General features: G+C 40.3%; 2 protein-coding genes across 5 annotated transcripts in view; both read left to right on the top strand.

Moving 5' to 3' along the window:
* Positions 1-9,686: 9,686 nt before the first annotated feature.
* LOC119910933 (cytochrome c oxidase subunit 8B, mitochondrial-like) lies at positions 9,687-11,988 on the top strand (the record flags this gene model as incomplete). The annotated part of the gene is given in 2 exon segments (XM_038729779.1): positions 9,687-10,052; positions 11,620-11,988. Coding segments are annotated over 2 exon segments (213 nt in total). The 3' UTR covers positions 11,716-11,988.
* Positions 11,989-14,660: 2,672 nt separating this feature from the next.
* Positions 14,661-24,890, top strand: part of LOC119910053 (glucosamine-6-phosphate isomerase 2) — a 32,139-nt gene continuing 21,909 nt past the window's right edge. The window contains exons 1-6 of one of the 4 annotated variants that reach the window (XM_038728414.1): positions 14,661-14,812; positions 18,750-18,885; positions 18,998-19,099; positions 23,596-23,778; positions 23,886-24,070; positions 24,270-24,444. In XM_038728414.1, coding sequence (XP_038584342.1) covers positions 18,762-18,885; positions 18,998-19,099; positions 23,596-23,778; positions 23,886-24,070; positions 24,270-24,444 — 769 coding nt within the window. In that variant the 5' untranslated portion in view covers positions 14,661-14,812; positions 18,750-18,761. Of the gene's footprint in view, positions 14,849-18,749; positions 18,886-18,997; positions 19,100-23,595; positions 23,779-23,885; positions 24,071-24,269; positions 24,445-24,890 lie in introns of all 4 variants that reach the window. The other 3 variants (XM_038728413.1, XM_038728416.1, XM_038728415.1) reach the window with 3 other exon arrangements.

The raw sequence follows: 24,890 nt of genomic DNA, 5'->3' as shown, positions 1-24,890 counted from the left end.
TTGCCTTACTTATAAGGAGTACTACCCACCCCTGGCGATGGGTTCCTATTAAGGGGGCACTGTTTCCACACTGGTGCTGTTTGCTGCATGATATGAAACCTCTTGGCAGCGATGGGGGCTTGTCTTTGCAGAACACAGTTGGGTCTGAGTCTGAGTTTTTTGCAATCAAGAATGCAAACAAACTGTATTCAAAATATTAAACTAAACAACTGAATACCGGTAGGTGGACCCAAATGCGAGACACGTCGTGCGGAGCAGGTATAAAAGTTTAATTAAACAAACAAAAGGCGAGCGCACTTACAAGCAGTGGCTGGGTCCCAACAAGACTCCACAAGGGCAACACAAAATCCAAAATACAGGCCGACAGAATTACAGGCAGATATCCAAACAGACAGCGCTTCTTCACACTGCAATGACCCGACAAAGACTAGACAGAAACACCAGGTGACAGACATGAGACTAACAAGACACAGGCAGGCAGAGAGAGAGCAGGGGAAGACAGAGAGCAGGCAGGCAGAGAGAGAGCAGGGGAAGACAGAGAGGCAGGCAGGCAGAGAGAGAGCAGGGAAGACAGAGAGAGGCAGGCAGGCAGAGAGAGAGCAGGGAAACAGAGAGAGGCAGGCAGGCAGAGAGAGAGCAGGGGAAGACAGAGAGAGGCAGGCAGGCAGAGAGGAGCAGGGAACAGACGGAACACTTGACAGACATGGGCAAAATAACCAACACAGACAGAACACATGTAACAAAATACCAGACAAGAATCTAATTCAGACAGTAACAGAAACCCATGTAAACAACAAACACCGACCAACTATAACAGGGATCATAACAGACAAAACCTAAATGAGAACACAGAACTAGAACACAGAGTACCGCGCAAACTAAACCAAAATGATGCAGAGAAAGAACTAGAAGCAAATACTACGACATGAACTAAGGCACAGGACTGGGAGCTAAGACATACAGCTAATCCTAAGATACAAGACACATACTGAGTAAACTTAAAGATGCGGATGAATGAAATAATAAACAAGGCTACAAGGAAACTAAAGCAGAAGCATCAAAGTCATAATGACTAATCGGATCATAACGCCACAACCAGACACACAGACAGTAACAGACTAACCAGCACAAAACACAGAGTAACTGGACACAAGAAATAACTGAAACTCAAAACACAGACTAACTTTACTAACAGATACTGGACACCAGGCAATAGACAGGACAGAACCCAAAATTCAACATACTATAAGACCGATACTAACAAGATTAGAAATAACAGACTGAGAACCAAAACAGAGCAGACACGCCCACAGTGTGACAACAACAAAAATGCATATTAAGTCAGGCAGACTAGGTCCAAGGTGGGTTCCTTTAAACCGTGGGCCTGGGCGGTCGCACCACCTACCTCAAGTAGCAGTGTTAGGCTATGGCTTACACTAGTTTACCTAGAATTCAAAAGCCTGTTTCTCTCTGGAGTTCTTTGTTCACATAGAGTCTAACATTAGCTGTCACATATTAGCAAACATTAACGCTAGTTCCAGCAGACCTGTAACACGCCTGGTTCTATGTGAGAAAACAGCAGCAGAGAGTAACAGACTTACTTCGGAGCTGACGAGAGGATGGCTGGTTCGGGAAGATTTGCATGCTGTATGCAGATATCAATCATTCTCTCGTTGCCCCCTCCCCCCAGACCTTACTCGAGCTTCTCAGCCAATCACTGCGCAATAAATGTTCTACCTTCCGTTTCCACTATACTTTTGTCTCACACGTACATATATTCTTCTCCTACATGCATATATTATATATAATGTTAAATACACGTGTACGCAAAATGTATGAATGTGTGAGTGAAAATGTATGAATGTGTGCATTAAAATATATTAATATGAGAATGAAAATGTATGAATGTGTGCATTAAAATATATTAATATGAGAATGAAAATGTATGAATGTGTGCATTAAAATATATTAATATGAGAATGAAAATGTATGAATGTGTGCATTAAAATATATTAATATGAGAATGAAAATGTATGTGTGTGAAGAAAATTTCTGCATGTGAAAGGAGAATATATGTATGTGAGAGTGAAAATGTATGAATGTGTGAGTGAAAATATATGTATGTGAAAGGAGAATAAAGGTATGTGAGAGGTACAGAATAGATTATGGCTTGTACGGCCCCTCAATTCTTAATGAAGATATCTCATCTCAGACATGTATTGGATCCTCGTAATGGTGTTAATTCTACTCCAGTGGAATGCAAGAAGCAAAATTTCAAATGGCCAAGAGTTTAAACAGTATATTGATAAGTAGGAAGACAAACCATTTGTAATTTGTATACAGGAGACATGTTTAAAGCCACAGTTGGACTTTATTATGAAGGGATATGCTGCTGTTAGGAGAGATAGAGAATCTGGCAAAGGTGGAGGCATTGTGACATTCATACAAAATAGAATGAATTATAAGGTTATACTGTACGTATAAGCACAGATCATGAATCAATTGTGGTTAAGGTATGGACTAATAGAGGTAATATTGACATAATAAATTATTATAATCCATGTGGGAAAATAAGTCTAGATATATCAGAGGATGTTGGAGGACTATTGCAAGACAATGTAATATGGTGTGGGGATTCACATAATTCACTATGGGGCAGCAATAGAACAGATTTAAATGGTTTAGTAGTTGAAGAATTTATAGATAATCACTGTTTGGTATGTATTAATAATGGGGAAGGGACATGATATATATGTAAAACACAGAGGCAGCACTTGACCGAACACAGGTTTAAGCACATGGAATGTGATACAACATACCACAATAGGAACTGATCACTACCCTGTGGTAACTAAAGTTGGCATTGAAGGTTATTATGATAAGGGTAAGAAAATTCCCAGATGGAAATTGGGAAATGCTAACTGGGATGTTTTCCAAGAGATCAGTACAAACAGATTCAGGAAAATTAAAGAGGAGAACCAGACAGATATAAACATAATCAATAGTGAAATAGTTATTAATAGATAGAATAATAGAATAATTAGATTATTCAGTCTACTGAGGAAATCCCTAAGAGTCCAGGAATTAAACAGTCCAAGAGTGTACCCTGGTGGAATGATAACTGTAGTAAAGCCATAGAGGCCAGGAATAAAGCATTTAGAGAGCTCAAGAAACTGCATTCTCAGGATGCACTGATTCAGTATCAAAGAATACAAAAACGAACATTCTGGAGGCAGTATTGTAGCACAATTGGAAGGGAAGTACAGCTGTCAGATGTGCGGGGCTTGATAAGAAGCATGGGGGCATTAGAAGAAATTATGAGATACCAGTGTTGAACAGTGGGAAAAAAATGGCTGTCAATAATTTAGAAAAGGCGGAACTTCTTGCACAAACATTTGAAAGGGTTCATAGTTCATAAAATCTTACAGATGAGGCTAGGCAGTGTAGAGATAGAATCTTAATGGAGAATCCCAAAATAACAGAGAAAAGGGAGTTGTCAGGAGATCTGTTAGATCTACCGTTTAATATGTTTGAGCTCAGAAGAGCAATTGCGAGTGCTCGTCAGACCACTCCAGGGAAAGATGGTGTATGTTATGGAATGCTGGCACACATGACAGATAGTACACTGGATTGTTTAATAGAGTTTGGGATATTGGCCAACTGCCTTTAGCTTAGAAACAAGCAATAATAGTGCCCATTCCAAAACCAGGAAAAGATCAGTCAGACCCTTCTAGCTACAGACCTATTGCATTAACTTCACATTTATGCAAAATTATGAAACGAATGGTCACAGAGTGTTTAACATATTTCCTAGAGAGTAAAGCTCTTCTGTACCCTTGACAAAGTAGGTTCCGTAGGGGACTCAGTATTGTGCTTAAAATCAGACATCAGGAAAGCACAGACCCACAAAGAAGTATTGATAGCTCTATTCTTCGACATAGAAAAAGCACACGATATGCTCTGGAAAGAAGGGTTATTTATTAAGCTGAAGTCATTGGGTATTGGTGGTAGAACATATAATTGGGTTATGAACTTTTTATTTGACAGGGAAATACAAGTAAGAGTAGGCGCAGAATACTCCAGTGTGTATAAGGCGGAGTCAAGGTAGTGTGTGTAGCACGCTGTTATTCAACATAATGATAAATGACATCTTCTCTCAGGTTGAACAAAGCGTAGAGAAATCTTGGATGTGGAGAAATTAGCAAATAAATGGGGATTCAAATTATCTGTAGCAAAAACACAGGTGATTTGTTTCTCAAGACTGCAAAAGTCACACCAATTTCCATGAAATTATATGAAAAACCACTTGAGCAAGTCAAAACCGTTTCTTGGGGTATGGTTTGATAAGAAGCTCACATGGAATACTCATTTAGACAGTTAAGAATGAGCAAATAAGAACAAATGTAAAAGGGTCATCAATACTTGTCTTACAATGTCTGTCAGGACAAGAGTAGGGAGCAAGTAGAGCAGCTCTAAAAAATATATACTGGCACTCATGAGGTCTGTCTTTGACTATGGATGTGTAGCGTACATGTCAGCGGCAGAATCAAACCTTAAGAAATTGGATGTATTACAAGCTCAGGCCTTGAGAATTTGCAGTGGATCAGTCAGACCACCTCCGCTATCAGCAATGCAGGTGGAAATGGGAGAAATGGCGTTAAGGATCAGGCGAGTACAGATAATGCTTTCATACTGGGTTAATTTCCAGAGGCAATATGATTCTCATCCTGCCAAGGACACAATGTAACAAATTTCACTAGTTTTGGGTGGATTGGTGATGCAAAGGCAGAAGTCATAGGATTACGAGTTAGATTACAGCCCTACAGAATCACAGTCTTCCATTCCTCCCTGGTTATGCCCAATACCAAGTGTAGACCTAAACATTCAGCAGGAATTGAAAGATATGTCAAAGCAACTTCCAGAATTCAGCATAGTAGAATTATTTTGCATTTTATATTTCAGACTCTGTATTTAAATTCACAGATGGCTCCAAAGATCCTGATCAGGGCATGCAGGTGCAGCATTTTATATTCCAGCAAGTGAGTTATACATTAATAAAAGAATATCAGATCATGTGTCAGTGTATACCACAGAATTGACGGCAATATTACTGGCCCTGCAGTGGATATGACAGTGACACCATGATGTTTTGCCTTCCGTAATGACTGAAAGAGGTGACCCCTCCTGATAGTGTATCTCCTACACTGAAGGAGAACATGTTCAACTGTTTCTGGTTGGTTACAATACAGGTGCTGGTCATATAATTAGAATATCGTCAAAAAATTTATTTATTTCAGTAATTCCATTCAAAAAGTGAAACTTGGATATTATATTCATTCATTACACACAGACTGATATATTTCAAATGTTTATTTCATTTAATTGTGATGAAAACTGACAACTAATGAAAATTCCAAATTCAGTATCTCTGAAAATTAGAATATTACTTAAGACCACTACAAAAAAGGATTTTTAGAAGTGTTGGCCAACTGAAAAGTATGAACATGAGAAGTATGAACATGAACAGCACTCAGTACTTAGTTGGGGCTCCTTTTGCCTGAATTACTGCAGCAATGCGGCGTGGCATGGAGTCCATCAGTCTGTGGCACTGATCAGGTGTTATGAGAGCCCAGGTTGCTCTGATAGTGGCCTTCAGCTCTTCTGCATTGTTGGGTCTGGCGTATCGCGTCTTCCTCTTCACAATACCCCATAGATTTTCTATAGGGTTCAGGTCAGGCAAGTTTGCTGGCCAATTAAGAACAGGGATACCATGGTCCTTAAACCAGGTACTGGTAGCTTTGGCACTGTGTGCAGGTGCCAAGTCCTGTTGGAAAATGAAATCTGCATCTCCATAAAGTTGGTCAGCAGCAGAAAGCATGAAGTGCTCTAAAACTTCTTGGTAGACTGCTGCGTTGACCTTGGACCTCAGAAAACACAGTGGACCAACACCAGCAGATGACATGGCACCCCAAACCATCACTGACTGTGGAAACTTTACACTGGACTTCAAGCAACGTGGATTCTGTGCCTCTCCTCTCTTCCTCCAGACTCTGGGACCTTGATTTCCAAAGGAAATGCAAAATTTACTTTCATCAGAGAACATAACTTTGGACCACTCAGCAGCAGTCCAGTCCTTTTTGTCTTTAGCCCAGGTGAGACTCTTCTGACGCTGTGTCTTGTTCAAGAGTGGCTTGACACAAGGAATGCGACAGCTGAAACCCATGTCTTGCATACGTCTGTGCGTGGTGGTTCTTGAAGCACTGACTCCAGCTGCAGTCCACTCTTTGTGAATCTCCCCCACATTTTTGAATGGGTTTTGTTTCACAATCCTCTCCAGGGTGCGGTTATCCTTATTGCTTGTACACTTTTTTCTACCACATCTTTTCCTTCCCTTCGCCTCTCTATTAATGTGCTTGGACACAGAGCTCTGTGAACAGCCAGCCTCTTTAGCAATGACCTTTTGTGTCTTGCCCTCCTTGTGCAAGGTGTCAATGGTCGTCTTTTGGACAACTGTCAAGTCAGCAGTCTTCCCCATGATTGTGTAGCCTACAGAACTAGACTGAGAGACCATTTAAAGGCCTTTGCAGGTGTTTTGAGTTAATTAGCTGATTAGAGTGGGGCACCAGGTGTCTTCAATATTGAACCTTTTCACAATATTCTAATTTTCTGAGATACTGATTTTGGGGTTTTCATTAGTTGTCAGTTATAATCATCAAAATTAAAAGGAAACACTTGAAATATATCAGTCTGTGTAGAATGAATGTATACATTATACAAGTTTCACTTTTTGAATGGAATTACTGAAATAAATCAACTTTTTGATGATATTCTAATTATATGACCAGCACCTGTATATACATTTCCCAGTTGGGTGCTTGCCTATTTTATATAATGAAAGGTTGAGACCTGTATGTCCTATTCTCAGATGAGTGATTAAATTTTCTTCCCCACGTTTCCAGCCCACCATCCTCCCAGCACCAACATGTTTCTGTATATTATATAGATACCTTCCAGTTTCACTACTGTCCCAATGTCCTGCCAAACTCACTGTGCATACCTCCTGATAAACGTCCTGTTTTAGCTTCATCTTTACTGCATAGATAGGCTACTGCAAGATGGCACTGCGGAGGATGGCAGCCTCTGGATTATGTTCTGTAGTGCTTTGTGTGTTTTTGCTTATTAACTCTGTTTTCTGCCGTCCCTCTCTGGTAACATTTACCTCTTAAACTCTCTCTTAAACATTCCTTATCGAACCTGAAACTTTCCCAGTTATTAGTTGGAGGAGTGGCAGCTCTTTTTGGGATCTTCCGGAGACGCCAGAGGGGAAAGCGTAGGCACACTGGTTAAACTGAGACAGCTTGGTTTTTGCACTGTGCTCCCTTCTATAAACCTGGCAAATGTCCAGAGTAGCCAGCAAAATGGAGGAACTGCTGCTCCTCAACAGAACTAACTCGGATTTCTGCAGATCTGCCGCCCTCTGTTTTACCGAGTCCTGGCTCACCGAGCACATCCTGGACAACGCACTTCACCTACTGGGATTTAATATTTTCTGGGCGGACTGCGTAACGCTGCTCACAGGAAAAACAAGGGGAGAGGTCTCTACATAAACAAAGGTTGGTGTACAGATGTCCAATAAAAAATTCTCAATTAAAAGCTTTAAGTAAAATATATTTAAAAAGAAACGCCGACAACGCCACCTAGGGGGTACTTTGAGCCCTAGGACTCACACACACAGATTTTTTTAAATCGGGGTTGGAGCAGAGCAGAAACCACACTTAGTTACAATTTATTGATGCAATTAAAAATCAGACATGATGTAAAAAAGGCCTAACTAAAATCAATGTGATGATGACACAAGTTAAAAAGGGAGCTATACAAAAAGGGGAATTAATAATAGTGTGCCAGCTCTCAGTCACTCGGTCAGTTCATCAATCCCACACGTCAAGCGGCTCCACAGGTCACACTGCTCCCCTACGGCTCGTTCCGTCAATCCCTTAGTCTCCACCGCTTGTTCCTACAACAAAAGAAGCACTGGCGAGTAGTGTGTTCCTATTTAAGTAGCCCACGCCCTGTACACAATCACGTCTCTACAGCCCGCCCCTGTCCAGGTCCTCTCTGTGCCGCCAATGGAAATAAACAATATTACTCATGGTTTTCCTGGGCGACAGTTACACTGCCTGCCCAGGCCTGAGTGAAGTCTGCACCTCCATCACTGTCTGGTTTGGATCTGCCACCAAAAAGGACAGGAGCAGACTACAACAGACAGTCAGGACTGCAGAAAAGATCATGGGTGCCAACCTGTCCTCCATTCAGTACTTCTACATTTCCAGAGTCAGGAAACCGTCAGGAAACATCACTGCAGCTCCATCTCACCCCGGGCGCAACCTGTTCCAGCTCCTCCTCTCTGGTAGGCGCTACAGAGCACTGTACGCCAAAACCAACAGACACAGAAGCAGTTTCTTCCCACAAGCCATCACTCTGATGAACAGCTGACATCTGACTAACGCTGTTAGGAACAACTCCTTTGCAATAAAACAGTAACTCTGTCTCTAATCAGCCACCTGTTTACTGGTTACCACTTATTATTATTTATTCATCATTCTCTATTTCAGAGCTGTTCATACTGTTATATTGTCATACTGTATATACTGTATACCAAATCCACCTACCTCAAGTACATAACACCTGCACAATAATACTTATTTATTCCAGCATCCTTTGCACTATGCTCCATCGTACTATGTACTTGTGTACATGTAAGCATGTATGTGTACCTGTATCACATCCACCTCTGACATGTACATAATAATGATAATAATAATTTACTCATGCATCTTTTGCACTCACTACACAGTTTGTCAATATGTTATTGTTTTTTGTTCATAGTGTGTATATTTCTGTTGTCTACACTGTTGCCTGTGTCTGATTTTATTTTATTATTGTGTTATTGTATTATTGTATGAGTAAGCACATCGTGAGCAATGTACAATCCTGAGTCAAATTCCTCGTATGTGTACACATACCTGGCAATAAAGCTGATTCTGATTCTGATTATGTGAAAATCTTCAGCCAAAACAAAATAGACTACATTAAACGATATGAGAAAGAACATGGCACAACTAGATACACAGGGTATCATTTAACAAGCAACAAAGGCATTAAAGAAAAATAGTTAGCCTAAGTCTTTATACATAGGCTATTAACTGTTTTAAATTCTTCAGGCTATATAGCCTAAGGCTTCAATATAATGTAGGCTATGATTTATATTGAAATGTTGTATTTGTGAATGTAATCTTTTTCATATGGGCTAAGATAAACAAGTTTAAAAATGTAGGCTTGCCTTTACAATGAATATCAATCTTTTCACAAAAGGATATAATATTTATTTTCGGAAATATCTAAAGTCATGTTCTTAAAGAAATATTCGACACAAACAAAATGAATGACAAATGCTTTCAGTTTCATTATTGCAAAACACACACACACATCAATCCTGAATCTTAATACCACTGTAGTTCATTTGATACACATATAGCAGTGAGAGCAGCGGTAACGTCAGATCCTATTTACGCTGGGGGGAGAGGGGAGTTCGTCAGAAAGTTGTCGCTGTATTTAAACCCTACACGGGCTCGATTTGGCTGTGAGGGTGACTCCGACCAGAGTTCACTCCGTGTCGGAGAGGCAGCGGCGAGGGTCTAGTTTCGGAAAGGCCCGAAGAATGCGTGAGCTGAGAGCCCTGTCCATGCCTTTTTATATACAGTCTATGGTCCGTGCCCATTAACACCATGACAGTAGATGGCACTGTGCGGCTCGCTGCTCGTCTCTGGTTAAGAGAAGAAGAGAAATGACCTTTTCGTTGATCCGGTTCCTCTTCACTCCACACCACCTTCTCGTTGTCGACGGTAACACTGTACCGTAACTGTTAGCAGATAAACATGCCGGGGCTCCTAAGGTTCGTCGCTAGTCGTGCTGCTCCAGCCATGCGGGGACACACCGTCTGTCAGAGGGCTAACCTCTACACCAAACCGGCTAAGGGAAAGGTCGGCGCCGCTGTAAGTTTATCGCTAAACCACCTCGAGCTGATGCTAACTGGGTGGCTTGCTAGGGGCCATTAGCTGTCATTGGCTGATGAGGTCAAAAACGAATTCAGCGGGCACTGTCAGACTATTTTATTATAAAGGTCAACGTGTGTAATTAACATGCAGATGAATAAGAATACATGCATGTCTAGTAAAGGATTTCAAATCGCCGCTCATATTTTCATGTAGCCTCACAGTTCCACTTTCTTCACCAAGTTAGGCCCAAGCTAACCTTAGTTAGCCATGCTATCTAAGCTATAAGCGCTCTATCCGCTATGGATTTACACAGAAATGTGTTGATAAAACGGTCAGTGTAGTGAAGCCGTGTTCACGGACATGTGGCCATACAGTGAATTCAGAAAGTAGTCAGATGTTCAGCTTTTCCCATTTTGTTATTTGGTCAGAAGGAACTTAACGTTAACTGTAACAAACAAGGTCAGCTACATTGCTTCTGCATTGACAGACCAGTAACAAAGTCTCAAGTTAATACCCAGTTAAGAATACTTAAGTGCTTTGAGAGCTTGGTGTTTGTGTAGGGCTGGACAATAAAACAATAACCATAATTATCGCAATATAGTTTTTTCAATAACAATATAACAAATGTTCAATAAATGTTTAACTTTATTCACTTGAGTCATAAACGAATTAGGACTTATTTTCGTTATTTAGATGTATATTTTGTTGAGGGAAAAAGGACTGAAAAAAGCTTTTACTTCATTTTACTCATGCATATTTGTTGTGAAGTGATCCACTGTTTGGCATCAAGTGTTACCATAAAGAAATTTAAACCACAATTAACCATCGGGTTTCTTCAACTTTTACTCAGGAACAAAAATCAGCCTTTAAACTCAAAAGAAATAACGATTTAAAACAACATGATCAAAGATATGAAACTTTTCATTGTGATAACATTTTTGACCATATCGTCCAGCCCTGTGTTTGTGTTGATGCAATTATTGACAACAGTAGAGGATTCCACTTTGATGAAAGTGAAGTCAGCACTCCTCTAAAGTAGCTTCTACAAAAACAGATCAGAGTCTTCATGAAGGAAGGAGAACAAAGGGCAGGAATTAATCATGTGTCTGAGGGTTAAGGTTATGTTAAAATAATCGTAGCTTCAAGGTCCACCTACTAGCTGTGCTGCTCCGTTTCGCTCAGGAACGTGATAACAGGTGGTCGTATAGGATAGGGCGGAGATGCTAAACCTAAACCCTGTGTTGGTTCAGAGATAGTCTTTGAACAAAAGTCATGGTCTTCCAAAGGCCAAGAATTTTGCTCAAATCAGCACATTGAAAATGAAAAGTGAATACAAAACTATGGTAGATTGTGGGTGGGCTGCCCAAATATACTCTCTGCATGAGAAACTGTTGAACAGACCTGAACGCTGTACCCAAAAAATACGGCTCTGAGCGCTGATGTGAACTTGGGGCCAACAGGGTAAACACGGCCTTTGACACACTTACAGTGTGGTTGATGGATTTTCTTATGTAGCAGCAAAGATGCTGGTTGGCTAACAGAATCCTCTCTTTCTCTTGTCCAGGAAACTGTCATTGGAATGGGCTTATTCTCCCTGGCCATTCTGGGACCAGCTGGGTGGGTCCTGGCTAACTTAGAGGACTACAAAAAGAAAGACTAAAGTGGACATTTTAACTCATACCTGGTGGATCCAGCCTCCTGTCTCCAGTGACAACCTGGGACCATCATCATTATGCTCTGCTGCAGAGAAGAATATGGACATTTGACCTCCACTTTCTACTTCTCTTAACACTTCCACTCCACATCCCAGATAGAAACCAACTGTTCCCAAAACACTGACTGTGATAAATATAATACTTTACAAATTGTATCGTACATCTTCCCTTTAAAGGAGTATGTTACAACATTAACATTAAATTATAAAAATAAATTACGTGTATGTTGTCTGTTTTGATTTAGAACATTGAGATTACAATTACAGGGTGTCCGCAGGGTCTTAAAAGGTAATAAATAAATTTTTCGAAAATTAAGGCCATTAAAAAGTCTTTATCGCCATTTAACAAGGTATTAAATTTTGAAGATATTTTTTTCAATGTGAAAATCCTGTTTGTCTAAAAGTTTGTTTGCTAAAAGTGTAGGTGAACGCATTTATTTATAATGCATAGCCAAAAACACTAAACAGGCAGTGAGTAGCGACTGTGTGATTAATTTCTGTAACGTTAGGCGCAGGGATCTACCGTGCGCCTATTTCACTCTTAAACGCTCCAAAAAATAGATCCGTGCGAACCGGAAAATGATTTCCGAGTCAAAACATAGTCGGAGTGGCGATCAGGAGTAACGGGATTAACCCGGTTGGCCGGTCGCTCTATGGCCACTTGAACAGCCCCGTTCCTGAAAAACAGGCAGCAGCTGAATCGGTAAGACAGAAGACAACAGGGAAAATTGAAGGAGCATGTGGGTTTGTATAACGTTAGCTGGCTATTTAGCTAAATCTCTGCCTTTCATTGAAACGCACTCAGCTTTTCATAAAGCCGATGCTCTTGTCACTGTCACTTTTTGTGCACAGCTTGGATGGAGCGGGATTTTTTTTTTAAAGTTTGATGTGCTGCAACAAACTTTATAAATGTTGAACTCAATGTTCTGCATAAACAGTTATGATTACTGACGAGTTAGTAGCCTGCCTAAAATCAAGGTTGGAGGGGTAGTGAAGTTAATGAATAAAAAAACAACTCCAAACTGAAGCAGCTGTAATTTGAACTAATGTACTAGTGGTAAGTTATATACTAATTATATGAAATTATATTGGATATAGTAACATAATGTATAAGTAATATCAAACTTACAGTTAAATATTAAATTAACAACATACTAATAATGTTATATTATTATACTAATACAGTCATTTAGACTAGTTCCTCCTCCAGGTTGTGCCTGTGCTACACCGCCTACACTACTTACGTTATTCATCACTCACTCACTGTTTATTCTCTTCATCTTTGTTCCCTCCTGGCCAATTTGAATTTTGTTGTATTGATCAAGTGGACGGTGAAAGTTCTCACACATCATTGCAGGCAAGCTCACATTATCTAGTTTAAATCAACTAAAACACAAAATTACAGTGTTTCACATGATTTGCTGTAATATTGCGTACATAAATGTCAGCACGACAGTTGCTTTTCGCAGGAAATGTGACCAGTCCTTCACGTAGAAAGCAGTTGGCCTATACAGGCTTTTATAGGCATCTGAGAAAGTTGGTGAATGCCTCAAATTTTAGATGGCATTACAACCTGATGACCTATGGCAATAAATATGTTATAAATATATTTAAAAACTCAAAAATGTCCCTTTTTAAAGGTGTGTGACTGATTTAATCGGTTACAGTTTTTTAATGGTAACAGATTTCTTGCTGCCAGAGGACAGTTTAAAAGTATTCGCTGGTTGTCAGGAGAACGCTAAATAATTTCTCCTGATAGACTGGGGGCGCTGTTTCACTCATTGCATTTGAATAAAGTCCACTATAGAGCAGACTAAGTCTTTGAAAATGCAATGTCAAATGCTGTTTCCATTTTCATTTTAATATGGTCCTAGATTGCTCACACAAGTATGTGAAAATGAAAATGATTGCATTTTCATTTAAATGTTTACCTAAATAACACATACATATGTGGAAAATTTTAATGTTATTGTGGGAAGTTTTCATGATAATTTTAATTTTTGTCCCCTATATGCTTCCATAATATTCTGCAGTATACAATATGCAATATTCTGAGTTACACTGTGTAGCCTACTGCAAGTTGAGCCTCGTTTTTTATTTCCCAAAACACGAACTTAAAACCCATTTAACTTGTTAGTTGTTGTTCAAGCTCATCTTCATAAGGCTACATTAGCCTAAATCAGGTCGCCGGAGTGTATTTGCTGCTTGTTCATCAAGTGTAAAACACAAAGTAACTTCCTTACAAATTCCAGTTTTTCGTTTCCTTATTTCTGACTTGATGCTTTTTGTGTTGATGATGACTGTAAATCATTAAGTCCATGAGGCCTACTGTGTTGTGGGCAGAATATTTCCACTTCTGCTCCTCATGTGGCTCGGTGTTTTAATAAATTCATGTATTCACAGTATTGTCGGAGTAAGAGAGTCACTGTTTAAAAGCATTCCCGTGTCATAGCGTGTAGGGGGTCAATATTGCCACGAGAAAAACACCTTGATAAACATGTTGTGGTATTTTTAAGATCGCTCAAAGTAACCAGCTGTTGTAGAGCAGCCCAAACAAAGTGTTACCTGGATGATGACGTGCTTAATCAATACGTGACTGGAAGACAGTCATCTATGATTGCTGGATCAGCTCGCAGGTAACGTGAAGATCTGGGACCAGATGTTACTTTTTGCTCAGGTGACTTCGAATCCAGCTTGACGCGATTTTGTAAAAAGTCTATTTTCTTCCATTTCTTTTTTTCGTGTGTGGCTAGATAATGTAGTGCTCACTTATTCAATCATGATCGCCGCAGTAGATTTAAGATGCGACTTGAAACTCGCCGGGAACATGTTTGTGAATGTGTGACGAATCTGGGGATGGAGTCAGTCCGCAGCTGCTGCGCACAACACGCGCACGCGTACGGCGACCAGTTAGTTTGAAAACCAGTAGGGCTACAACACCCTAATGCACCATTAATGTTGGATGCCAACCGTCGTTCAACAACAAGGAAGAAAGAGGAACGTTTACCTTAACAACAAGCAACGTTCAACGCTTGACTAAGTGGTACGTGACACAAGACTCCAAACACGAATCAGAAAGGTATGTTTTGACTTTTTAGTGAACTATAGAAAGAGGCACTAGCAGGCTGCTACGTATTCTCTTCTTTTTTTGAACAGATGTCGTAACTACGATAACCACAGACGCGTTTGCCTAAAAGTCACAAGTTAACAGGGCCGATTCAAGTCGTTTCGCTTGCTAACGTTATTGACCACTGCCTCGCCAAACTCAGTTGAAACAACAATTTACCAAGGTTTACTCATGGTTAAGTTACTGGTAACTGTTACGGGCCATCTCTTCCTGCCTCGACAACAGCATACCGCTATATTTGAGAAGCTATCATCGTTGATATTCAGCTTGTGAAGCACACATGCAGTTACCAATTTCTGAATAACGTTCGTGTTTGGCTGAAATTAGCTTCCATTGCTGAGCTCCTGTGTTGTACACCTCTTCGTGTTGTGAAAGCTGTTGACGTTGATGCCGTCTGAGAGCCACTGTCAAATGTGTGAAAATGCAAAATTGGCGTTGTCACTGCTTTTGTCACACCTAGACCACATTGGACTAAGTCCAGATCAAAGCCCACTGTACCTAGATTGGTGAAATGTGGACTAGATTATCCCAGAGAAAACAGAGACACAATTTCAGATTTGTGAAACATTTTTCTGTTTGTAAAACTGCATAAAAAGGGGAGATGTCACTGTTTTTGTCACACCTAGTAGCCTAGTCATTTGCCGCAAGGTGTATTGTGTTTACTAAGCTGCATCTTAAGTCTCTTAATTGTGTCCATGTGAGGAGAGAAGAAACTAGGAAATATGTTTTTAGAGAAAAAAGACGTCTGTTCCTCTGAAGCAATTTCCGTTCCTGATGATGACGGCATTGGCAGCTGGATCCGCTGTAGAGACTTATGGTGGTGTGTCTGTCTGCACTGTGCTGATATTAATGAAGGTTTACAGTGATCATGTTTTCTCTCTGTAGCTGTTACCTGTTTAACAAACTACTGCACATGAACAACAACCTGCATCCTTATACTGTGTCCTGCTCATTGGCATAGGATCATTCCTACTGGCAGAATGCCTTTATATTATGTAGTATCTGCATCTGTATTTATTGCTATTCTGGTTTTAAATTCTGTATTGAATAACCCAAAATATGACTATGATGTATTTTGAACATTGGAACTTATTTAGTAGGCTTAGTTTCAGAGGAAACTGAAATAAGGAATGACCAGCCTCATGACTGAATCGAAATGACGAGAAATGATGTAAAAAGTATTTCCTGCTGACAGACAGACTTTAATTGTCTCCATAATAAAAGTTAATGGGGGAAATAAATCTTTCAAATAATGCAGAAAGTTGTTTGTCCTCCTCTTGTTGTTCAAACCTACAGTGAACACAGATTTTAACAAAACAGGGAAAAGGAAAACAAATTAAATATAAAACTTGGGAGTGAAACATTGAGTTGAATCTGTTATTTGTCTTTACTCTGGTATGGATGTGATGTCGTGATGTATCAGATCAGTCCGATCAGTAACTGATATCCAAGTAAAGCTGCAAGCAGGGCGGGCGGGCCTTTCGCACATGTAGCGTGTCAAGGTGTGATGCGGTTGTGCAGTTTATTCTGCAGCTCTGCCAGTGCGGCTCTGGATTGTCACAGGCTTAGAGGGACCGACTCTTGTGGGTGCAAAAAGAAGTCCGGCTCCATAAGAAATAATGGGAAAATGACCCTACTTCTCACCTGAATAATTACCTCAATAAACACTTTTCTGATGAGTTTATGTTCTCAATCGCTAGTTTGAAGTCTTTAGCAAATTATGGTCCCATTTATTTTAAAATAGACCACAAAGCAGAATATCTTAACGGCCAACCCGCTCTACCTCCTGAGCCACAGCCGCCCCTCGAGTGTCTAACCCAAAAGTTACAATGATTGTAAGTGCTACTGGAATTGATTAATATTTGTTTAAACTCACTAAAACTAATATATTTTTCTTTTCCACTTGACAATACTTGATAACAAGCATGCAGACAACTGTAGCTGGGACATATTAGCTGGAAAACACTGTAGGGCCACGGCATAAAGCCTTACCTAGTCCAAGTTTAAATTTCATACCAGTACCATGAAAAATTACTATTTTACACAGGTTTTTCTAAGTGTAGCGTATTTTTTCTGAATCAGCACCGCCCCTTGGCGGCAGGCGGCTGATGTGTTCAGGGTGGGACCTTATTATAATGCATCCCAAATGTGGTGCATATGTGAGCATGTAGACTGAAGTTACAACAACTTCCTGTTTCATGACGAGTCATTGATTTTAGAAACCGTGCCACGGGCACACCGTTCCATGAAAACTGTTTGCACAGCTTTTAATCGTCACTGGGTTTAGACTGCACAGCACAAATCTCAAGTCGGTCGGACTTGATCCCTAGGAGGAGTTCCTTAAAGTAGAGTGTGTAAATCATCCAAAAATTACCATAAAATTCAAAATGGCTGACTTCCTGTTGGGTTTAGAGCATCACTCCAAGAGGCTTTTTGGTACGTCTGGACATGATACATGTGCCACAGAAATTTCATACATGTAGGTCAAACTTGTGGTGGGGGCTGCTTCGTTAAAGGTCACTTCCTGTTGCCAGCAGGTGGCGCTATGACTGTGGGTGAATGTCAACATGTACATGTGTTCAGTGCAGGACTCTTAATAAACGTGTAAAATTTGGTAGAGCTCTGAGCATGTACAGTCGAGTTACAACAACTTCCTGTGTCATGGAAAAGCGTGGAACTTTGCCGCCATGCAACCCCCATGCCATTAACTACAAACTCACAAGTTGTTACAAGTTACAACATGGCTTCATCAATGTGTTAAGGGCTTTCTGGGACAGTTCTGGAGCTGATATGTCCAGCCTGCTAGTAGTAGTACATTACGTGTCATTTCATGTTGCCAGCAGGTGGCACTATGACTTTGAGTGAATGTTGGCATGTGTTCAGGGCAGGACTGTTATTATACATGTCAAATTTGGTACAGATGTGAGCATGTACACTGAAGCTGTAACAACTTCCTGTTTTGTGGCGAATCATCGATTTTCGACACTGTCACAGTGGTACACACCAAAAATTTGATCAGATTAATTCTCTAGGAGGAGTTTGATAAAGTATGCACCCTAAGAATCCCTTCATATTCAATGAGAACCTCACACAGTTCGTGCTCGGGCCTTAACAATCCCCTCAGTTTCAATAGGGACCTTGCATGGTTTTTGCTCGGGCCCTAAATAAAGCCGCAAGCGGCTTTCTTTCTTTCTTTTTTTTTGCATCAACGACTTCAAAATAACTTCACACACATGGTTAGATATTGGTATTTAAGATATCCTGCAAGTTTGGTAACGATTGGACAATCATTTTCTTATCTATAGCTTAATTTGTATAATACCAAGTCCAGCTATTGTGCATTTAAAGTGCCACCTCAGTCAATTTGAATTAAACTATCAGCGCAGATTTGTTAAAAAAAAAAAAAAAAAAAGAGAGAAAAAAGGCTGTTTTTCAAAAAATCCAAATTGGCGGAGATTTTTTGTGTGCGGACGTTAATGAACCTTGGGAGTATTTTGTAGAGAACATTGAGCTGGACCTGTGTGAGAAATTTCAAGTCAGTCTGATTTATTGTGTGCAGTAGGGGGCCTTTCAAAACCTGTAGTTTTTGTGGCTCAATTACAGCGCCAATTAGTGTAATAATTCTGTGGAAGAACAAGCACGCCAAGTTTCATGTTTCTAGTTCAGTTCAGCTCACAGCAATTTGAGAATATCAGATTACCAACACAAAAACAGTCGCTATTATAGCAAAATAATATCATACATGTGTCAGTGTTGTGTTTGCCCTAGTGTTTTCTCATATTGCTACTTTATTTCCACCATGGTTACCGCTCAAACTGTAACTTAATTACATTTTTCTGTTTTCTGTATTTAGTTAGCCAACACAATGAGGCTAGTCATTCTGGACGACTATAACCTGGCCAGCGAGTGGGCAGCAAAATACATCTGCAACAGAATCGTCCAATTTAAGCCCTCCGCTGAGAGATACTTCACTCTGGGCTTGCCTACAGGTAAGTAACACTCACACAAAAAATAATTTAATGGAAGGGTTAGAAGATAAGCTGTTCATGTAACTTTATCAATATTAAGCTAAATGTATATTAATGTGTCTCATTCTTTCAGGCAGTACTCCATATGGCTGTTACCAAAAGTTAATTGAATTCTACAGAAGTGGAGATATTTCCTTCAAGTATGTGAAAACATTCAACATGGATGAATATGTAGGTGAGTTATAGGCTGACTAATAAAATCTGAACCTTTCCCTCACTATGCCATTCACCTTCAGTATTTGGCTACGTATGAAGCAGCTTAGAGGGGTGTTAAGGATATTTCAAGGTTCATTTATTTGTCATTCTACAACACAGGGCTACACAATGAAATTAAAATGAGAGTAGAATACAAATTAAAGCTGCAAGCATCGCTGAACGGCCCCTGCCCCCTTGTGCACCCCAGGTGGAGCGACAGCTAGGGTCTGTACACAGCAGGTCTGCTGACACGGCTCTAAAGTTAACACTGCACGTATTACACAGGTGAAGTGTGGAAATTGTGTGTGGTTGATGTCAGTTACTTCTTCAATTCCATGTTGCTGACTTCCGCTTGGGTTTAGGGTACAGCTACCTGTTTCATGGCGAATAATTACTCACCAAGGCAACAGCATTTGACAAGAACTTTGAGATGGATGTGGTCAACCTGCTATGAGGAGTATACAGTGGGTACGGAAAGTATTCAGACCCCTTTAAATTTTTCACTCTTTGTTTCATTGCAGCCATTTTCCAAAAATCAAAAAAGTTCATTTTATTTCTCAGTAATGTACACTCAGCACCCCATCTTGACAGAAAAAAACAGAAATGTAGAAATTTTTGCAAATTTATTAAAAAAGAAAAACTGAAATATCACATGGTCAGAAGTATTCAGACCCTTTGCCGTGACACTCATATTTAACTCAGGTGCTGTCTATTTCTTCTGATCATCCTTGAGATGGTTCTACACCTTCATTTGAGTCCAGCTGTGTTTGATTATACTGATTGGACTTGATTAGGAAAGCCACACACCTGTCTATATAAGACCTTACAGCTCACAGTGCATGTCAGAGCAAATGAGAATCATGAGGTCAAAGGAACTGCCTGAAGAGCTCAGAGACAGAATTGTGGCAAGGCACAGATCTGGCCAAGGTTACAAAAAAATTTCTGCTGCACTTAAGGTTCCTAAGAGCACAGTGGCCTCCATAATCCTCAAATGGAAGACGTTTGGGACGACCAGAACCCTTCCTAGAGCTGGCCGTCCGGCCAAACTGAGCTATCGGGGGAGAAGAGCCTTGGTGAGAGAGGTAAAGAAGAACCCAAAGGTCACTGTGGCTGAGCTCCAGAGATGCAGTCGGGAGATGGGAGAAAGTTGTAGTAAGTCAACCATCACTGCAGCAATCCACCAGTCGGGGCTTTATGGCAGAGTGGCCCGACGGAAGCCTCTCCTCAGTGCAAGACACATTAAAAGCCTGCCAGTTTGCTAAAAAACACCTGAAGGACTCCAAGATGGTGATAAATAAGATCCTCTGGTCTGATGAGACCAAGATGGAACTTTTTGGCCTTAATTCTAAGCGGTATGTGTGGAGAAAACCAGGCACTGCTCATCACCTGTCCAATACAGTCTCAACAGTGAAGCATGGTGGTGGCAGCATGCAGATGTGAAAAACTTGTTGCATCTTTCCCAAAACGACTCATGGCTGTATTAGATCAAAAGGGTGCTTCTACTAAATACTGAGCAAAGGGTCTGAATACTTATGACCATGTGATATTTCAGTTTTTCTTTTTTAATACATTTGCAAAAATTTCTACATTTCAGTTTTTTTCTGTCAAGATGGGGAGCTGAGTGTACATTACTGAGAAATAAAATGAACTTTTTTTGATTTTTGGAAAATGGCTGCAATGAAACAAAGAGTGAAAAATTTAAAGGGGTCTGAATACTTTCCGTACCCACTGTATATGCCTCATTATGCTTAGTGGGGTAAAAATATTAATTAGGCATAAGAAATAAAGTTTGAAACGTGTCCTTTTTCCACTATGACTGGATATTGACATGTAAGTCTCTAAGAGGTTTACTTATCTTATCTTGATCATGTCAAGAATTCGGAAAGTATTCATTATTGGTGACTTGTCAGCTGTCTGTCTCTCGTGCTAAATAACTCATGTGCTCCTTCAGTTGTCCAAATGTCACTTCTCTTCTTACTTCTAATAAACCAGAAGACTACTCAGAGACTGTATATTACTATTATTATTATTATTATTATTCCCTCTTCTTCTTCTTTGTACGTATTCAATGTAGTGACAGGCGTCTACACTACTGGAATTATACAATCAGAAGAAGAACGGCGTGATGACGAAACACGCTCGGTAGCGCTGTTTGTCCGTTGACGGCTATGGTAGAAACATAGCGACAAAATACAGCGACCTCCACAGCAGGGGGTGCCCGCAGTTATGTAGATATAAATGTCTCATTCTAAGGTAATAAAAACATAATGGTTCATTATGTAAGGTCTTTATACACCACTGAAAACATAGTTATGGATATTATTTTGCATTTCTGTCAGTAGAGCATCAGAAATATTACACACTGGACCTTTAAGCCTTACAAAGAAGTGTTTCATCAAAGAATGTTCTGTAACTTGAGCTAAAGTTAACAGGAATGTTTTTTTGTTTTTTTAATAATGTAATTTAATAAAACTGTAACTAAGTTACTGAAAAGATCCTGTTACTGAAATAACTAAGTTACTAAAACATTACTTTATATACTAAACAAGACATTTTGAAAGCTTGAACATGGCCTTTGTCTCTTTTTGTCCTGAATTGAATGGGCCCCTCTGACAAAACAACTGTCCCCAGCCTGGCCCCCTTAATAAAATTGGTCTAGAACCGCCACTCATTCTGACAACATAACGTCATACTGTCAGTACTTAGAGCATGAAGCTAGAGCCATTCAAGAGTCAGACCCATGTTATTATCGAGATGTACAAGCTCAGATAGGTCAGCTTAATGTCCCTAGTCCTCACAACCATCTGCAGTATGACAACTCTTTTTTATTTAATTGATGTATTCCTGTTGCAATAGTATCCGCTGACTATATCAATGTAGCCTATTATATATTACTATGTGATTAATTGTTTTATTTATTTATTTATTAATTATATTTATAGATTTTTCACAGAAAAGTATATTTTAGTTGCTTTCTGTGTTTGTTTTTTTTGCATTGATACTTGATATTTTACTGATGTGCCTGTAAGGCTCTACGCTAACCTTTTTCCCAAGGAACACAAATTTTTGTAAATGAAAAAATCTAGACCTCAGAAATTTAGGAGCACAGTGAAAAACGTTTGAGTAACACAGAGTTTATTAACAAACAATGTATTATATACATATTTATAGGCTATTACGAGTATGTGCTCTTTCTCCTTGTGGGCAATTGTGAGTGAAAACCAGTGGAGGACTATAGAAGTGAAGATCCTGGTATCTGGATACTGCAATATTACTGAAAAATAACTTGTTGTGAGCTCCTTGTACGACTGGTCTGGGATGGTCAGTAAAACGTCCATCATTAAAATTAGAAAAACTAAAAAAAGAAATGTATCCCACTGTAACACTGGCGCACACACGCAGTGCTTCAGCACAGGAGCTCAACCCCCCAATAAGCGATCTGCAGGAAGGCGCATCCCTCCTGAGTAGTGACGGTGGTAGGAGGACACATAATAAAGACGCACATGGTGACCCAGGTACATTATCCACCCCCGTTTTGTGTGCACACACCGTTTATAGATTAGATCCCTGGCCTGTAAGCAGTAGGCTAGATGATATAGGCTTATGATGATAAATTATTAATGTATAACATTACAGTAAGAGTTTATTACAGTGAACCTGATGGATGGTCACACGAATTGTTAAGCAACCAATCCGAAATTGGTAAGAAAGGCTCTGGAAGGTTTCACCAGTGTAAAAAAACCCCCGACATTTTCAGCAATAAGTTTTCCTACATCTAAAGTGTCTAAGTGGCCCTTGCTCTATATGAAGAGAAGTCTGAAGCAGGTAGAGAGAGAGAGGACGGACTCGCCTTATGTGGGTTCATGAGATTTTGTGGACGAGGAAACATCTTGGCGAATAGACCTACCAACCTTTAGTCCAAAAGCTGAGGTTTGACCTTCCAGGATAGTAACTGTTGCTACCGTGTGGTATTTGTCCCGCCCCTCCTCTACTGTTATTGGTCAGCTGAGTGAAAAGTGACAGTGACGAGTGCAGCGTTTTCATTTTTAAACTCTCCGCAACTGGTAAAAAAACGCTCAGCGCTTAGCGGCCAGTGTGGAAACAACACTCAGCGCCTCCTCACGCTGCTGAAGTTTTTGCCAGCTTGTAAAAACGCGACGCTCCCATTGCAATGAATTGAAAAAAGATGCTGACGTCAGAAAAAAACCCGCTTTGGTGGACAAGGGCCCTTAGAATGTTAGTGTTGGGTGCTGTCTGAGCAGTGTGCAAGCACCTTTAGTAATGATGTAGGGAGGTTCAGGTCCAGTTTTTAAGAGTTTACATCAGTTAGCACTGGACATATGTTTCATTTCATACCTTCCACATCCTCCGGGCCACTGGCCCCGAAGGTAGAACATCAAATCTACTGTCTTCACTCTGGAGGCTGGATTCCTGGCACTGTGGCTCTTAGGTAAAAAGGGTGACCTTGTTTTCCAGGTCTACCTCGTGCTCATCCAGAGAGCTATCACTCCTACATGTGGAACAACTTCTTCAAGCACATTGACATAGATCCAGCCAACGCTCACATCCTGGATGGAAACACAGAGGACCTAGAGGCGGAGTGTCAGGCCTACGAGCAGAAGGTTGCAGAGGCAGGAGGAATAGAATTGTTCGTTGGAGGTCAGACACATGATATTTAATATTATTTTGTCTTTCATATCTGTCAGGGATCATTTATCTCATAAAGCTTCGTCTTTGTCTGGTTCCTTCTCATTGTCTTTCTGTAGGTATTGGCCCTGACGGTCACATAGCTTTCAATGAGCCGGGATCCAGCCTTGTTTCCAGGACCAGAGTGAAAACCCTGGCTAAGGACACCATTGTGGCAAATGCTCGTTTCTTTGGCAATGACCTCTCCAAGGTTCCCACCATGGCTCTGACTGTGGGTGTTGGAACTGTCATGGACGCCAAGGAGGTCAGATTGAAGGGCAGTACATGTATTTCTCCTTTGTCCTAGAATAACACATTGTTATGTGGCTACTACTTTAAAACCTCAGGCAGTTTCAATAAGATCAGATATTTAAATAATATATATTGCGTAACTCTTAATGGTCCTACTTTCCTGTGTCCACAGCATGTAGTGGAGTATTATACTGTTGTTGTCCTCTGCTCAGGTGATGATTCTGATCACAGGAGCACATAAAGCCTTTGCCCTGTATAAAGCCATAGAGGAGGGGGTGAACCACATGTGGACTGTATCAGCCTTCCAGCAGCACCCACGCACCATCTTTGTCTGTGATGAAGACGCCACCCTGGAGCTACGAGTCAAAACAGTCAAATACTTCAAAGGTGCCATCCTTATTGTACTAAATGGAAAATAATGGGGAGAAAAGTGTTCATTGATATAAATGGGGTGAACAAAATACAATGCATACTACAGCATTAACAAGCACAACGCTGAATCAACACCTACAGTATCCGTTTGAACAAACAGGGCTCATTGCAGCAATATTGGATTAGACTGAATTAGTATTAACTTGACCTGATACTCTGCCATCCAAGTATACATTTGGAAAAAAGTGGACCTCTGCTTTCACACCTAACCTGATTGGTTGAGTTTATTTAGGCTGGTGTGAAAGCTGTCTGGTGCTGACCAAACAGCCGGACCAATACCATGTGAAAACATGGGTCTCGGTCTGGTTCTGAGCGGACTCTGGTGCACTTTGCTTGTGGTGATTTTAGAATGAATTCAAAAGATAAACTGCTGTTAAAACATTTTTACCTTAAGATAACGG

This window comes from Micropterus salmoides, unplaced genomic scaffold (assembly GCF_014851395.1).
Source record: "Micropterus salmoides isolate LMB-PRFRI ecotype aquatic unplaced genomic scaffold, ASM1485139v1 Ms_hic_scaffold_19, whole genome shotgun sequence".
In the NCBI taxonomy this organism is placed as follows: domain Eukaryota; kingdom Metazoa; phylum Chordata; class Actinopteri; order Centrarchiformes; family Centrarchidae; genus Micropterus; species Micropterus salmoides.
This window is presented reverse-complemented; position numbering and strand designations above follow the sequence as displayed.